Genomic DNA, 18559 nt, shown 5'->3' with positions numbered 1-18559 from the left:
ATTTAGCTAAAGAGGACAACTCTTAGAAATATTTGCGCACTTTAAAAACAAACAAACCCCAAACCTAGTATTCATGTTTTAGGAAGATGCAATCCATTTCCCTAGAGGAATGGAACATCGGAAAAATACTGAGCCTTAGTGTGTCTAGGGAAAGAACAGTGTTATTTATCAGAGCTGGAATCCTGTCCATCCCCTTCCATCAAGAAACTGGTACAAGAGTAAGGCAGACAATGGGCCAGAAAGTCTGATCTTTCAGAAGTTGGATTAAAAAGTCTGAAAAGGCTGGTCTCATCTCCTCTATACTTCTTACTTTTGTGTTCCTGAAGCAACTAGATAGAGCAGTTAACTTGGGGCCTTTTTGTGCAAATGGGGTTGCTACTGATAAGAACATGACTCTCACAGAGGAATTGTTTTTATAATGTACTTACCATTTCCGTGATATCAAACATCACAAGTAAAAAACAAAAACTAAAGCTGGGCATTGGAGCAAAGATGTACTAGTCCCCACTTATTGTCTGAAATATGTTGTAGAGGGGAACCCTGACTTAAGCATGACTGGCTTATAACTTATTAACAATATCAAAATGATGCTGGTCAAGGTAACTTTATATGGGATATGCCTCACTTTAATAGTCATAATTATAACTTTGAATCTTCAATAAAAGGTTTTGTTCAGTATTACTATATCTATAAAGGCAGGTAAATGTGTAACATTAAAAAAAATTTTCCATTAAAATGATGACAGGTTTTTTTTTTTAAAGTTCTTCAAGGATTAAGCTTTATTTGGAAAAATTACAAATTTGGAATAGCACACTCTCTGATGATGCCAGAAAAATGAATGCATCATTCTACTATATTATATGACTATTATGTATCTATTACTGATCTTGATTAAAACATCATAGCTGTAGTACTCAGGTAGTAGCCACAATTTAAACTTAAAATACTCAATCATTCATTCATTTATTACGAAAACCTTTATTGAGACCTTACTATGTACAACATATGTAAGTATTGAAGGAGATACAAAGATAAATAAAGCAAGCTCCCTACACATAAGCAGTTTGCAATCTAGTAAACTTCACATTCCTACAGTGTTTGAAGTAAAGTTTCTGTTTCTAATGATGCTTTTCCTTCAGTTACTCAGATCCTCTCTATTTTAAAACAAAACCAAAACCAAAACCTACTTCTTTCCTTGTTTCTCTTAATCCCTCTCTCCTCTACTTTACTGACAGACTAAAAAGAATTGTCTACACTTGCTTCCTCCAATTCCTCCTGTCCCTCAATCCCTTGAAATCTACCTTTGGTTTTCAGCATCCTACTGAAACTACCCCTTTCCAAAATCACTACCATTCATATTTTTCAGCGTGGATTTGAATGTACAATGTACCAAATAATGTCCTCCAAAACCTAACTACACAGTGTAAAATCTAATTTAGCATAGCTAGTTATAAAGAAAACAAAACCCATAAGTAGAAGTTCCATTGTAAATTCTTTCATAATTAGTACTTATTCACAATATAAATCTTTATTGGAGTGATATTTTGAAATAGTTTTTAGTCCCTTTTACCTTCACTTGTAAACTTGCTGATGCAACTCTCCTTTCTAAATCTTCTACCTGCTGAAGAATAGTCAAGTCCATCTCCATTGCTTGCTCATCCACCGACCAGTTCTCTACAATATCTCGAGTTACTTGGTTTTCTTCATTTTCATTTATTTCAATAATAGCGACTATATTTGAAAATGAAATTATTTTATAAAGAAAAAGAACACTTTTTGAATTGTATAAATGTAGGATTCCTCCCCCAATAGTTATTTTCACCATATCCAACTTAAACATTGAATTACTGTTTTTTTATATACAAATTACTTAAAGTATGGCTTTTGTTCAACTATAAACTATAGAGAATGATTAAGAATTATAAAAAATCTATACTAATTTGATAATGTTAGTCGTTTTCTCTGAGCAAAACTACTCTAAACATCAACACCAGTCTTTTGGTAATGAATGAAGATATGTTCCAGTAGATTTTTCAATTAAATAAATGAATTAGGTTTTCCTAAGCAAAGTAATGAAAATGATTTATTTACATACCATCCTTATTTTTGATGCAGGCCTGAGTAATATAATCCAAGTGTTTCTGTATTTGCTTCTGCAATGCCTTTTCCCTTATCCCCCTGAGATGTAGCACTTTAAGCAAAGCTTTTAGGTCCTCTGGGTCAATAATTCTCCACCAACCAAACTGCATTTCTAAGTCAAAATAAGTATGTAAATCTTTTACAAACATTTTGAATGATATTCTAGTATAATTCAAATCAAAAGGCTTACCAACTACATATAACCATTCAGAGATCCAGTTACCATATTGAGCCAGATACAGATTGCATTTAACCTTTTTCCCCCAAATCTGGATAGAACATGACAACAGTTTATGACGTTGTTATTCAACATCCTTCTTGTATTTTCCTTTCAGGAAGAGCCCCTTTTAGGTATGCAGCCTACATTTTATGGTATCCTATATATTTGAAGCATTATGGTATAGTACAGATATCATAAAAAAATAAAAATTATTGGACAAAAACCATCTGAACATGCCTACCTTCTGGAATGGGTTTTGGACTAGGAAAATCTACTGGCTTTGCTACTTCAACTGTTCCAGGGATAGCCGAAGATGCCTTTTCATTCTGTGGCACTGGTGATTCACTTTTACATGAAGAAACATTTGGGGTCAAGAATGAATTACCACTTCCTTCTGACAATCCCAACCCTGATCCCAGACTAGGTAAAGGAGATGTAAAGGGAACATTCGAAGTGAGAACTCCTGTTGGCCATCCACAAAACTGAAGTCCCATTATAGGTAATCCACTCTTCATCTATAAATACCAAAACATTGGAAAATCATTGAGAAACTTTAGTAGCAATGATAGAAAATCCAAAATTATTTGTTAAATTCTGAAAATGATTTGCTGTATTTATATAGCAACCAACATATACATTTAAACATATAGCTTAAAGCAGTAAAATTGTCAAATGCTGAAGATGGTCAAACATCATCTTTTTATGTGTAGATTTCACAACTTCATTGTTAGTAATAAGTATATGCAATAACTTAGGAAAAAATAGCAGTAGGTTTGAGGAATATGAAAGTGTTCTGATTTAGAATCTACATGTACTTCCAGTAAATTTTTAAGAATGTCATTTAATTCTATTTTTAGTTTTCAAACTGGTTAAAGTGTAATGTTTTAGTTGATAATGCAGTGAGGATAGGGTTAAAATGTAAAAAAACAAAACAATAAAAGAGTGTTATTGCTACTGGGACTAACCTGAAGTGGTGATAAAGCAAATGGACTGAGGCCCATTGTATTCTGTGCAGAGGAAGACCCAAGAAGGGGTGATGGAACAGGTGAAGGTGATTTAGAAGGAGGCTGAGAATGAGGAGCCAGCAAAGCAGCAGCAGATCCGTCTGCATGGGTAAGGGAAGTGTCATCACAGGGTGTTCTGGGTAAAAGGCTGAACCACTGTCTATTCTTTTCTGTCAGGGTTTTTAACAATTGGTCATTGGCAATTAAAGGAGGGCTGTGAAACTTCCCTTGACCACTTGAGATGGGATTAAATAGATTAGAATCTGTCTTTTCCTTGTTGCTTTGTGATACTGTTGGTTGAAGGCTGCAGAGAGAATTTTTTGCACCGTTTTGGTAAGATAATGTGCATCCATTGGCTGCACCACCATTTGCTTTGGGGCTCATAATATCTGACTCAGGAGGCATTTTAGCTACTTCTAACAATTTGCTTAATTTGGAGAAAGAGCTAGGTTTTTGGAGAAACAGATTAGTGTTGTCTTTTTCTTTAAGATCTTCTTTTTGCTCACAGTGGCCTGTATTTAAACAGTTTAATGTATCATCAGAGGTCTCAAACATTTCTTCTTTGATTTGTATAATTTCAGCTTTTTTCAATTTTTCTTTCTCTTTTGCAATTTCTTCTAGACCTACACAAAAGAAAAATTTCATGAAGACCCATCAACATTTTGAACTTCCTCTGTAATTATATTTTATCAACATCATTATTACTCACCAAATTACAGGCTTTTACCAGTTTACTTACAATTCCACGTTAAAGAGGTTATGAGTATAGCAACAATACCATTAAAACCAAAAATATATGGTTCAGATAAAATTAGAACAAAAAACTCAAACTCCTGATGACAAGCAGCTTATCTTAAAAAACATTGTAATGTTACAATGTGCTAGAACACCAAGATCATTACTATCGACTCTGAGAGTTTATCATGATGGTATATGGCCAGTTTGATGAAAAAAAACCAAATGTTTCTAATCTGAAGTGTAGCTGAGGTGCTCTGTTGATCTTGGGGTACATATGTTCAACCAAAAAAATAATTCACACAGAGCACTTGTTAAAATTTTGCTAATTATCTTTAAATGTAAAGAGTTACCTCTAATCCTTTCCCATTCATCTTTTCCAGTTCACAATCTTGCCCAAAGAGTATTGCAACTGTCATTCACTAAGGCTGCATTTGGGACTGCTAGAGCATGCTTATGGATCCTAAATATAGTAAAGGGAAGCTTAAATACATATGATCCACTTGCCGATCCTTTTGTGTCTGAAATTAGAACTAGCCCCCTCTTCTTGAATTCATGAGTAAATATAGCAATATTGTCAATAGATTAGATAGGAAAAAAGTATGCAAAGGTGGTTATGGTATCCTTGATAATTATTAATAAAAAATTATAGATGATGTGTGTAATATGTTCTCCCTTAAGCTTAGCTCAAAGTAAAGATAGCTACTGGGAACACCTTTGCCTCTAGTATTATTTAACACAATGATATTCCTAGCACAAGAAAATTATTTTATATACTCTTTGAAGTGAATTGTGATAATACTTATGTGACTAAAACTTACAGCATACATACATATAGACATCACAAGTCTTTGTGAAATGACTGTATATAGCTGGCTACTTCAAAAGGGGGCTTCGGGTGATTTTTAAAAATCATGATATAATCAATCATTTAAGTTTTGAATCTTACCTGATTAGTTTTCCCCCACTAAAGAGGAGGGCTAGATGGTGCTCAATGCAGTGGAGAGTAACTCCCACTTCAAGAGATATGAGGCAAAGAAATGTAAGAGGTCCCTAATGGGCACTGGGACTCATTAGGGACAAGAACTTGTTTTCTGCATAGTTAGAAAGCACTTCATTTGTTTTTTTTTTTTTTATAATTCTAGGATTCAAAAATATGACCCTTGCACCTGATGAAAACTGGAGCTTTGAGTCTGATCAAGTAAAGAATCCACTCTACCCCTGTGGTAATCCTGTACTGTTGCCTTATCTTCATAACACACTTCTGGGGTTAGTTAGCTTTAGTGCTCTGTTCTAGACCACAGCCTCCAGGCTTACACAAGGGCTTTGGGAGTCAAAAATATTTGTGGAAACTGACAGATAATGAGGAAACAAAGAGAAGGTCAAACTTGGCAGGATCATAGGAGAGAACTGAAGGAAAACTAGGAAGTGCTTAAGGTACAAATGACAGAGTTTTACTTTCACTGGACCTTGAAACTCCAAAGAATGGGTTATATTTATTATGGGATCAAAGAGTTGGCATAATGGATGTTAACAAGGAGAAAGAATCATGAGGGATCAAAAGGCAAATATGAAAGAGAAGACCAAAAGTCAACATAATGAATAATAGAGAGTACCATAGAATGGAAGTAACATTTGTGGCATTATCATTTTAGAGTTGTTTTAAGGAAAATTTTTTAAAGCTTTTGCATGTTACATAGGCTCATAAAACCTTTTTTCTTTTTAAATTAATCCTTTAGATCTTTCCTTCATGGGCTGAAAATAAAACCCACATAAAATGAAAGATCAATGAAATCTTTACCATTTTTTCTGCTTATTTTAATATTTATGGATGTCTGAACAACTCAATGGCAGCTAGGTGGCACAATGAATGGAACACAGGGCCTGGAGTTAGGAAGACCTGAGTTCAAAATATAGCCTCAGACACTGTGTGACCCTGGGCAAGTCACTTAACCCTGTTTGCCTCAGTTTCCTCACTGGTGAAATGAGCAAGAGATGGAAATGTCAAACCACTCCAGTATCTTTGCCAGGAAAACCCCAAATGGGGTCACAAAGAGTTGGATATAATTGTGACAACAATGAACAACTCAACAAAAGCAAAAAAAAAGGATTTGTGAAAAAGGTCTATCAAAGTTAGGTAGCTTAATTCATTTGATATTTATTTTAATCATTCAAAGATATTTTTTGGGAGGGTTATTTATCTGCCACTTTCAACATATACTATCATGTCCTTATCACCCAGTAGAAACTAAGTAAATGCTGCTTGATTGATTATCCTGTTGTAACTTATATTATAGTTATTAACATATTTGTAGTACCACCTTCCAAGCTTTACCCCCTCCCACTAGACAGTAAACTCCTTGAAGGCAAGAGCTATCTTATTTCATCTTTATTTCTCTAGAATCTAGCATAGTGACTTGCATATAGTAAAAACTTAAACAGGGTTTTGTTCAACTTATGCTCCCTTAATTCCCTGGCTACTCTGCCTGACTCCTGGCTGATATCTATTTCTGAAAGTACCATCTCATAAGGACACCCACATAACACTAACCTTGACCACAGGTATCATATCTGGGCTGACAGGCATTTTAGCAGAAAGAAAAAAAAGCACTTTGTAGATTTTATATCATCCCTCAAAAGCTGATATCCCACAATTGAAGGGATAACCTTAATATTCCTTCTGGCTCCTCTGCTCTCTTCCATTTGATGAAACCCTTGGGACTTATTAACATTTATACCACAGTTTTCCTTGGAGATAAAGATTCTGTCCACTACCTTCCTTCACAGCTGTGGTAAGTCTTGTCTATGGCTTCCTTTTGATAATAACAGGAAAATTTGAGGTCTTTTTATTTGGGCTCCCAATCACCTCCCTGAATGCTCAGGGTTACTGAATCTTGAGCAGAAAGAACATCACATCCTTCTTACATTTGCTTTCTTTTCCCCAATCAGAAGTAGATTTTCCCCACCATACCTTTGTTTTTCAGCCTGTTGCCTTCTGGCTGCTATAACTGTCATTCCAGATTTGAAAAATAACACATATTTACTCATTACTCACTCAGTAATGACTACAGCTCCCCAGCAAGTAGGGTATGGCTTCTGACATAGATTGCCTTCTTTTAAAGGGATCATGCCCCTTTCACCAGAAGATCAAAATTTAAAACATATTCAAACAGAAAATGACACAGATATGAAATGAGTTCTTCACAGGGGCATAGATCTCATGACAGTCGAAATGAACCTGCTCACTCAAAAGTTCATTAGTTTGACTTAATCCCTTCTCCACACTCCTTACCCCTGCCCCATGCCATAATTTATCTAGAAACATCATGGGGTAGTAGATTAAGTGCCAAAATGGAATCAGGGACACCTTGATCCCAATCATGCCTCTGACTCTCCTGTCACTGACCTGAAGACAAGTATCAGGCAATGCTTTAACAGTTACCTAAATTAGAATTAGATGGCTTGTGATCTGCCTAAATAGACCAAGTTCCCACACCTACATAATATCACTGATCCTTGATGTACTGAAAATAACTTCTGTCTCAATTATCTAATTATCCGTATTTCTAATAGACCTCTACTTTTCCTAGTCACTTTATAAGAGACTGAGACTTCCTTTTCTTCCACACTTTATATTTTTATCTTTATAGATTTACATTTGTACTTGAAAACACCCTTAAGCTATACTTTCCACTGATCAGTGATAATCTGCAGACCCTATCCATTTTGCAAGATCGATCGATAGATCTATCTATCTAATCATAGCACATTGTGGTGTTACTTATAGATTGCTGAAACGTAACACTAATCTCTCATTTGTTTATGATGAAAGAGACTGAGGGGCAGATAGGTAGTGCAGTGGATAGAGCGCAGTCCTGAAGTCAGGAGGATCTGAGTTCAAATCTGCTCTCAGACCAAACACCTAACACTAGCTGTGTGACCCTGGGCAAGTCACTTAACCCCAATTGCCAAGAAAGAAAGAAAGAAAGGAAGGAAGGAAGGAAGGAAGGAAGGAAGGAAAGAAGGAAGGAAGGAAGGAAGAAAGAAAGAAAGAGAGAGAGAGACTGAACTGATGATGGATTTTAGTTGCATTTGCTCATGGCTGCTTTTAATTTTTGCTCTTTAGCAGAAAAGCTTAATTATAAGCAGTTGGAACCAAGCTTTTAAAAATAATTTTAAAAAGAAAATGCTGAAAATTTAACCAGTATCTTCAGTGTAGGAAAGGTTCTTTAAGTCTGAAAAAAACTCATGTTACTTTCTTCTTGTTACCTTTTTTCCTTTTTCTTACCTTCAATGGCATGTGTCAATGATCAGTAATTAATAAATATCTTCATTAAAAAGAGGCAAAAAGTGAGGACCAGGAAAAGATGGAACAGTATGGCAGCCATTACACTGATTAATTTTCATGTCAATTACTTAAGTTGAATAATTACAGATAACTAAGGTCTGCATTTGTGTTTTAAATTTTAAAACCTTCTGCTAATGTTGTATGTATGAGCTGCAATCTTTGAAATCCCAAATAAGTGCAACAAAAAAAGTATAATGGTACCTTCTCAAGGGGAGAAGGAATTTAGTTACAAATATATCTTTCAAATCACTAGCTAACGGGATACTTGACCCAATAGTATTTTATTAAAATCAGTCTTGTCTTCATGATAGCTCTAAATACTATGAAGAAAGTACTTATGGATATAGTGTATAATAATAATAATGTCCTGTATTATTTATTTCTTTGCAGTTGCTAACTAGTTGCTTTTTGTTGCTTCCTTTTACACTTGTCTGTACAACACAATTAGCATTTTATTAAATCTATTCTTCCAATTGCCTTTCTTACAAAATTAACATTGTATTATGTATTGTCTTCACTATTTATTGTAAGTATATGTCTTAACTTACCAACTAAAATATAAGTTTACTTTGTGTAGGGAGTATTTTGCTTCAAATATTAAGCTATCCTTAAATATGAAAAGCCAAACACTAAAATTGAAACTCTGCAAAAGGAAACACTTTTATAAGTGTATTCCAAAAAAAGAATGAAATGTGTAATATACATTTGCTCTGAAAATTCTTTTTACATTTCCTAAAGTCCCTGGGTCTTATATTCCTCATCTGCAAAATGAAAGCATTACACTGGAGGTACAAATTTAGGAAGTGTTAGCTTGCAAATTAGGCTGTTTCTTTCCTCATCCTATACTATTGACTAGGGGACCTGGAGAATTCCCTTATTTACTCTTTGACTCAACTACCAGACTCATTTTCCTAACACCTTGCTTTTATCATGACACTCCCCAGTTCAAAAAACCTTCTATGGTTTCTCATTGCATATAGAATAAATCTGATAGTTTGATATTCAAGCCCTTCCAAAAATTTACCCTCAACTACTTGTCTTCTGCTTTGCAATATGAACTGCTCACTGTAGCTAAACCTATCTCCATCCTGATTCTGAAAATCCCCTTCATATTCTGGCCTCTGAAGCTTCGGTTATGTTTGGGCTTTCCTAGGCCTCCCTCCAATGGTATCTGTTATCTGCCTTGTTCTTAACCTATTTGAATCTCATCCACCTATCAAAGTTCAGCTTAATTCCCACATGTCCATCTAGAATCACTAACATTGCTTCATATGGTGAAAAGAACACTTGATTGGAAATCAAAAGACTTGGTGATATATTAAGAGAAGCACTGGATTTTGGGTTAAAGTACTTGGATTCAAATTCAAACTTTGATATTTAGTAGCTCAGTCGCCTTGGGCAAGCTGTTTAATTTCTCTGGACTTCAGTTTCTTTTAAATGAGGGGACTAGAATAAATATATCTAACATCCCTTCCAGCTCTAAATCCAATAACTAAGTGATAATTAAAGCCATTAGGTTAGATGAATTCTCTGAGAGAAATACTGTAAAAACTGAGAAAAACAAAGTGTTAAAGACTCAGTACTGGTTAATGTCCATAGTTAGGGACTGGGAGAATGAAAGGAAAACAGGAAAGGAATGGTCAGAGAAACCAGAGAACTAAGATAATATGATACCACAGAGGCAAAGAGAAGAGAAAATCTGGATAAGGAGAAGCTAGCATGCAAGCTCCTTAAGCGCAGGGACTATTTCACTTTTGTACTTGTATCCTGAGCAGTTAGCAGAATGCTTGTTGATTGACCAACTGTGAGGGCAGTCAATAGTATGAAACACAAAAGACTGTGAAAAAGTAAATGGTTGCCATGAGTACTAGTGACCTTGGGGCAAGCACTTTCAGTAGAATAGTTAGAATGGAAACCAAATTACAGAGGAGGACAGAAAGAATAAATGGTTGAGGGAATGAAAGTAAACGGTATAGAACAAATACCTGAGAAGTTGGGAGTGAAAGGAGAGTGAGATCTAAAATGGGTAACACTTTTTTTTTGGTAACTATTTTTTAAAATGAGAGTAATGAGGGTATGTTTGAAAGCAGTCAGGAAAAAGAAGACAATAGAGGAGACAGGAAATGAATAAGCATGGAAACAAGGTTCCTTATTTTTGGAAAGTAAAGTATCTGGGGTACAGACAGCTTAATAAAGCTGTTCCAAGAAGTATGAGATATTGGTGATCCTAAAACCGTGATAGAGATTAAAGAAATTACCAGCTTATATTAATATAACTATTGCTTTGGTTGTTCTCAAATAGGCTAATGTCTCCTACCTTCACCACTTTCCATGCCTTCCACAAAAATACCCCCACATTGGGGAAGAATCCAGTATCGGCGTCGATAACGATCCTGGCCAAACATCATTGACCTTAAAGAGTGAGAAGCGTCAAAGAGCTTCCTTCTGTACTGACTCTGTTGCTGTTTTAAAAAAAAAATTACGTGTGAATATATAATATTATGAAAGTCAATTGTTTTTAAAATCAATATAAAGATAAATGATTACTTATTGAAACTGGCAAAAGACAAAGTCACAGGGGAACTGAGTCAAAGTGTTAGGGTTGCCCAATTTTAGTTGAGTTTCATTATCAATCACCTCTTAAAGAAAGCAATCACTTTTAAATGACTGACTTGGTCCTTTTAAACATTAAAAAGATTGGTTTGATTTAAGCAAATATCCTGTAAGGCATTTTTCATATTTGAATATATATATAAATAAAACAGGATCAAATATTTTATTGAGGCAAGGCAGTTAAAATCTTATCAATTATGCAATAGAAAAATGTGTACATGGTGAGTTAAAGCTAGCTGAAGCACTGTAATACAGAACTCCTATGAGAAAATGGTAGAATTTTAGCTAAGTTAAACAGCCCTGATATCAGCAATGTCTGTATATAAACTAGTATTTTACTGAGTTGGCCAATTTCATATGCTCAAATTTAATAAGCCAATACTTTATTCTTACATTTTAAACTTGGCTCAACTTAGAATTCAATATGCTACAGAAGTTGAAATTAAAACAAGTAAGAAGAGCACCAATAGATCAAATTCTAAATTCAGGAGAAAGTAAAATTCATAGATAAATAAATGCAAAATATAATAGAAGCTACTAAATTCATTAATATGCAATAGTACTTAATATTTCATAGCATTTGTATGGTGTTAATTTCCAAGGAATAAAGCTATCTTTAGAAATATTTTGAGCCTATATAAAAAAATAGCAAAAAACAAATGTGGCTTTTTGTGGATTAAAAGTGTACTTTATGTTTGCAGTTTTTTACATTTAGTATCATTTGCAGCTGAATAACCTTGGATTGTGACATCACATCTTATGCATGGATTTCAGTAGTGGGTTTAAAACTTCCTGTATTTAAAATGTTTGAATACTTTTTTATAGTCAGCCATTTCCATTATTCAAAAGGAATGAGTTTTATATGTCTTTATTTAGCATGCAGAAACGGTAATTCTACACAATTACAACTTGGAAAAAGAGAAAAACTTTATTTGAAAAGTGCTCACTTTAGTCAGTTTTTCAATCTGTTTCTCCAGCTCTTCAACACTTGCTGCTTGATCACCATCATCCTATAACAAAATAAAGCATTATTTAGGTTTCTCAAAATAAAAAAGAATGACTGCTGAACTTTGTGCTTATGCTATAAATATAAAACTTTTGTGTAGAATTATAAAAATGTTCATGTTGGAAATTACAAAGTATCCCCCCCTGAGTTTTTTTCTTCTTTAGAAGACTGTCTTTCAGAAAATCACTCTTTCTTATATGTTTTAGATAAAAACACTTACATAGAATATTTACATTTTTATCATACTTATTAACAAAATGTGTAATACACATGTAAGGATGGAAGAAGGAATATGTAATAACATACATAATAATAATAAAATGACAAAAATTGACACATGTAGAACTTTAGTTTCAAAGTGCTTTACACATATTATCTTATCGGAGCCATACAACAACTGTAAAGCAATATTGTTACCCTTATTTCACAAATGAAGAAAATAAGTTTCAGAAAAGTTAAGTAACTTGTTCATGGTCCTGCTAATAGGCTCTGAAGTGGGGTTCTAACTGAGGTCTTATTGATCCAGGTCAAGTACTTTAGACAATATGCCATACCAATCAACCTGCATACCCTGAATAGTTCTCCCAAGGCCAATAATTTTCCCGGTACTTTATCGAATTCAGTGAAAGGCTATTACCTTTTTCAACAAAGCTTTTACCTCCTATTCTAACATGGCCATCAGTACAAAGGGACGAAGATGATTAAAAAAGAGATAAAATGTTAGGAAGCAATGGTAGATTACTCCAAAAATTATACACAGCTGGTACATTCATAGCTATTATTATGGTCAGATCCATATGACTAGGAGCAACTAAGTCAATTTGACACTGAGTGATGCAAGCCAAATAATGAATATTTGATACAGTAAATTCTTGATTTACTGAGGAGATGCTTATTAAGCCTATGTACAACCCATGACCTTTGATTTTCTTTATCTGTTTTGTAATTTCATTTCCATCACCACAATGTTTGCTAGCAAATACATTTGAAAAAAAAATGAGTGTTGGAAAATAAAATGACAGCAAAAAGTCCAGGAAGATAATTTGTATTTGTTTTGCTACTGCAGCAAAAGGCTTTATGAAGATAGGAGTTGGAATTCTGGCAAAAGTGAATTCTTGCATCATCAATGGGCTTTTGTTAATTTTAACAAATATTACTGTACATTTTTTATGTGTAAGGTGCCCTGTACTAGGATGTTTAAACTATCCACAGCCTGTGTTACTTCAGAAATTTCATTTTATATGGACTAGGAAGAAAAACAGGGAAGTGCATCCCCAATACTATTTTTTGGGTCTCAAAAGCCTTTTAATCCCTGCTTTTACTTATTAGCAGGAGTCAGCTACTAAAAGTCACCTATGTAAGTGGCTGTCAGCTTTTGCTTTAAAAATAACTCACATAAAACATAAAGGATATGTAAGCTTGACCTAGATGTTTGCTGTACCTTTAAGCAGGATTCAAAGTATGTTTTTCCCCCCATTGGCACAAAGATATAACTTTATCAAAATTCTGATTGATAGCAAATGGTCAGATTTTTTAGTTTTACTTAAAAAATCATAAGAAACTACAAAACTACTTCAAATGACAATTCTTCTCTAAGAAATATTATCACTGATTTGTTAAAGAACCAAGCTCATATAAAGTTTGCAGTTTCTGAACCCCAGTGTTAAAAATAAAGCCTGAAAAAAGGATCGTACCTCTGAGATAAAAGGATAATTCCAAAGTGAACTTCCTCCGTCCCCCTCCTCAATTTCTCAAAAATTATCAGCATCAGAACACTCTTTCCTTCCCTCTTGTCCCTCTTGCTCTCCCACTGAAGGTAATCTCATTACTTCTACGCTTGAGCCCACTATCTCCTCCCTCTTCCAGGATCAAATTCTAACAGTCATCCCTTCCTTCTTATTCATCTTTATTTCTCCTTCTTCTTTGTGTATCTAAATAGTTATACTGATGATTAAGTTCATAATAAAAAAGAAAATGTTAAAAGTTAAAAGGTGGTAGGACAGCAAGCATACGTATCACTAAATTATGAGGAAAGAGAATTGTTCACAAATGAAGTCAGATCTAAATACTTGGAAAAACATCAGTTGAGCTAATATAATAAAATGACAATTCTACCTAAATTAATTTACTTTTCAGTGCCATACCAATCAAACTACCAGAAATTATTTATAGAGCTATAAAAATAATAATCAAATTTATCTGGAAGAACAAAAGGTCTAGAATATCAAGGGAATTAATAAAAAGAAATGCAAGAAGGTGGTCTAGCCATACTAGATCTTAAATTGTAATATAAGGCAGTAATCATTAAAACTACTTAGTACTGGCTAAGAAACAGAGTGGTGGATCAATGGAATAGGTTAGGTACACAAGACATATTGTGTACTATATGACTATGTGTCATATAGTGACTATAGTGTACTTACATGACTACAGAACTTACTGCTTGATAAATCCAAAGACTCCAGCTTCTGTCATAAGAACTCACTATTTAACAAAAACTGCTGGGAAAACTAGAAGACAGTATGCCAGAAACTAGGCATAGCCCACTTCCTTACACCATATGCCAAGATAAAGTCAAAATGGGTACATAATTTAGATGCAAAGGCTGATAACCATAAGCAAACTAGGAGAGCAAGGAATAGTTTACCTGTCAGATTTATGGAGAATAGAAGAATTTATGACCAAGCAAGAGATAGAGAACATTATGAAATGCATAATGGATGATTTAGATTACATTAAATTGAACACTTTTTGCACAAAGCCAATGCAACCAAGATTAGGAGGGAAGCAGAAAGCTGAGAAACAATTTTTATAGCCAGTGTCTCTGATAAAGGCCTCATTTCTAAAATACGTAGAGAAACTTTATAAGATTACAAGTCATTCTCCAATTGAGAAATGATCAAAGGATATGAACAGGCAGTTTTCAGATGAAGAAATTAAAGCTGTCTATAATCATATAAAAATTGTCTAAATCACTGTTGATTAGAGAAATGCAAATCAAAACTACTCTGAGGTACTACATCCCACCTACCAGATTTACTAACATGATAAAACAGAAAAATGATAAATATTGGAGGAAATGTGGGAAAATTGGAACACTAATGCATTGTTGGTGGAGTTGTGAACTAATCCAACCATTCTGGAGAGCAATTTGGAACTATGCCCAAAGGGCTATGAAACTGTGCATATCTTTTGACCCAAGCAATATCACTTTTAGGTCTATATCCCAAAGACATCATAAAAATGGGAAAAGGATCCACATCTACAAAAATATTTATAGCAGCTCTTTTTGTGGTGTCAAATAATTGGAAATTGAGGGGCTGTCCATTAATTGGGGAATGGCTGTGCAAGTTGTGGTATATGAATGTCATGGAATACTATTGTGCTGTAAGAAATGATGAGCAGGCTGACTTCGGAAAAATCTGGAAAGACTTGTATGGACTGATGCTGAGCAAAGTGAGCAGAACCAGGAGAACGTTGTACACTGTAACAGCCACGTTGTGCAATGATTAACTTTGATAGACTTAGCAATGCAAGGATCTAAGACAACACCAAAAGCCTCATGATAGAAAATGCTATCCACATCCAGAGAAAGAACTTTGGAATCTGAATGCAGATGGAAGCATATTATTTGCTCTTGTTCTTTTGTCCTGTTTCTTCTTTCTTGTTGTTCCTCCCATTGTTTCTCATTCTTCTTTACAACATGACTAATGTGAAAATGTGTTTAACATGAATGTATACATAAAGCCTATATCAGATGGCATGCTGTCTTGGGGTGGAGGGAGGGAAGGAAGGGGAGGAAGGGGGAGAAAATCTGGAACTCAAAATCTTATAGAATTGAATGTTGAAAACTAAAAATAAATAAAATTTAAAAATAAATAGAATTGTTAATTCTGCAAAGAAATGATTTGGTGTTGGTCAAAAGGTGATTTTTGTTTTCTGTAATAATACATGCACTTGCCAAATAAAGCAAAACAATTTTTCAATGGTGGCATCTGGGGGTAGTAAGCTGCTACACAAATGATAAATCTTTATACATTACAAAATAAAAGTATAGGATATAAGTAGTTTCAGAGATGGTGCTATACTGAGAAATACTTTTGTTTCTTCAGGGTGCTTCATACTTACAGTATCTAAAAAGAGAGCTAGTCCAGCTTGTTCATTTTAGAGATGAGGAAAACGAGGCTAAGAGAGGTCAAAGATGCAATCTCCCTTTTGGAATGATAATCCATAGAGTAAGACAATCCACTTAATGCTTTTTATATTAGTGGTTTTTAACAACTGTCTTTGTAATGGTAGTTAAGAATAGCAAGTATTTAATCCTTATGGTTTTGTAGTGAAATTCTATAGATCTTGTTACATTGTTAAAGAAAGAACTTAATACAAAAACTTGCATTATCTGTTTATCTTACAGATCTAAGACATAAGCGACTATTAGTTCTGACCAGGTGGCATACAGTTCATGGCCTTTCCTACATGGCGAAATCAGGAAAGGGCAAAATGAATTGATTATTAATACATCAACACCAGGCAAGGATGGGGAGATTATTTAACTACCCTAAAAAAGTTAAGGCAGCATTGTTGGCAGCATTCTCTGAGTTTTGCTTCTTGATCCAGTGTGGACAGCTTGGCTTAAATTTCTACATGTTATGGCTTGCTATCTGTTTAAGTCTCAGATATTTAGCACTTCAGAGAAACCTGGAACCATATTTCTAGATCTTGATAGGGAAAATACACACAGCTACTTTTTTCCCTCCTCACTCATGCTCTATCAGAATTGACGAGATGCAAGAAAGGGGTTGGGCGGGGAGACTGCTGATTCCTTTGCTTGTTTGCTGAATACTCCTCTTAGCACAAAGAACAAGAGCTTGATAGCTATAGAGGGCTTCTTACACCCCTTTCTTCTGCCTTACTCACCCCTTACATTCTTAGAGGTGACCAACATCTCTATGACACTTTCATATATAAGATCTAGGATCATAGCTGGGAGGTACCTTCAGTATCATCTGGTCTAATGTATTCATTTTACAAATGAGGCAACTGAGCTCCAGAGGTGTTGTGACTTACCTGACATTACTTAACCACTAATAAGCTGAGCTAGAATTCAAACCTTCGTATTCTAATCATTGCCTCTTCTCTTTTGAATCATGGTTCCTAAATGAATTCATTTTTATTCAGTTCTACATAGTAGATTAGAAAATGCATAGCTATGTCAGAGCCTGCTGAACTAATTCATTTCATAATACCTGGTTTGTGGCTATGACCCTTCCCATAGGAATATATTTACTATGTAAGATTTTTGTACATGCAAGTGCAATGCGTCCTTTGTGAATATAAATGAAATGACGCTGCTTGCTAGAAAATTTATAAAAGTACACATACATCAGTAATTGTTTGCTGGTCCAACTCACAGGTACAAGACATCCCAAATAAATGAAGTATGCAACAATAAAGTCCTTCAAGGAATGTTAACTGTTTAGTGTGCCTACAGTGTGATTTAGAGTCTGGAGATTATCTTGAGGCTTAACTTAAGAAATTGAACCCATGAACATACATTGCAGTTTTATTCTTTATTTTGCCATGAAGCTCTGTAAAAGCTCCAGATAATGTAGTCCTTGAGAAACTCCCTTGGAGGCCAGTCAACGCTATGAGAATAAAATCTATCTCTGAAAACAGGCCCAACATTAGCCAAGGAGTGATTTAGACTCTTGCCTTTTCTCTTTCTCTATCCTTCACCCCTTCATACAAACACAATGCTCAAAAAATCCCTAATGTGTACTGCTTACCTTTGTAAGCAAGACCCCTCAACTGGACTCTGAATAGGATAGTGGTCGGTTTCATTCTCTTAGCTAACCTGACTGAAGACTCCTGGGAGGGAATGTTGAATCCCAGTGGGAACCAGGTTCAGGGAGGGAATTAGAGCACTAACTTAAGTAGAATTTGGGTTGTTGGAGCAGCTATAACCCAAATATACCCTGCTGACTGTACTGATTGTTCTCAAAACTGTTCATCTTGAGCAACTCCTCCCTGCCTGGTTAGCAAAGCCATTTGCTGACACACTGGAGTTTCCTCAAACCATGACAACTTACTCAGGGATTCTTTTATCAGGAGGGGCCCAACCTAGTTCAATGCTAAGATTTCTTGTGATAAAATTCCCCAGAACTATGTAATTAATTAGTAAAACACAACTTTGTAATCTATAAAGATGCCTTTTCTATACCCTTAAGACTTCTCTTCCTGCCCCTCTACCTCCTCATCCTCCCTCCCACTTCCTCATCCCACCCTTGGTTGGATGCTTTCTGGGCTACTGAGGCCCAGTTTCCCAAATACCAGTTCTGATGAGCCAGAACTGATTTCTAGGAGAGTGGGGTTTCTTATATTCTAGTTTCTCCTTGCTCCATCTCAGAACACTGTTTTTGTTAAGGGCTCTTCTCTGTGATTCCTGACCCTGGTGGGTTCACTGGTTCACTTCCCAGTACAGCCCCAAACAAGTC

At 34.9% G+C, this 18559-nt stretch overlaps 1 protein-coding gene across 26 annotated transcripts in view; it reads right to left on the bottom strand.

Moving 5' to 3' along the window:
- The window catches only part of BAZ2B (bromodomain adjacent to zinc finger domain 2B), a 347907-nt gene that overhangs the window by 20710 nt on the left and 308638 nt on the right, over positions 1-18559 (bottom strand). For all 26 annotated transcript variants that reach the window (XM_078147001.1, XM_021004900.2, XM_078147010.1 and 23 more), the window contains 6 exons: positions 12007-12069; positions 10764-10908; positions 3325-3986; positions 2601-2874; positions 2096-2251; positions 1571-1731 (listed from right to left, as the gene is read on the bottom strand). In XM_078147001.1, the coding sequence (XP_078003127.1) occupies positions 1571-1731; positions 2096-2251; positions 2601-2874; positions 3325-3986; positions 10764-10908; positions 12007-12069 (1461 nt within the window). The remainder of the gene's footprint in view (positions 1-1570; positions 1732-2095; positions 2252-2600; positions 2875-3324; positions 3987-10763; positions 10909-12006; positions 12070-18559) is intronic.

This window comes from Phascolarctos cinereus, unplaced genomic scaffold (genome assembly GCF_003287225.1).
Source record: "Phascolarctos cinereus isolate Bilbo 61053 unplaced genomic scaffold, phaCin_HiC Scaffold_726;HRSCAF=1367, whole genome shotgun sequence".
Classification (NCBI taxonomy): Eukaryota; Metazoa; Chordata; class Mammalia; order Diprotodontia; family Phascolarctidae; genus Phascolarctos; species Phascolarctos cinereus.
This window is presented reverse-complemented; position numbering and strand designations above follow the sequence as displayed.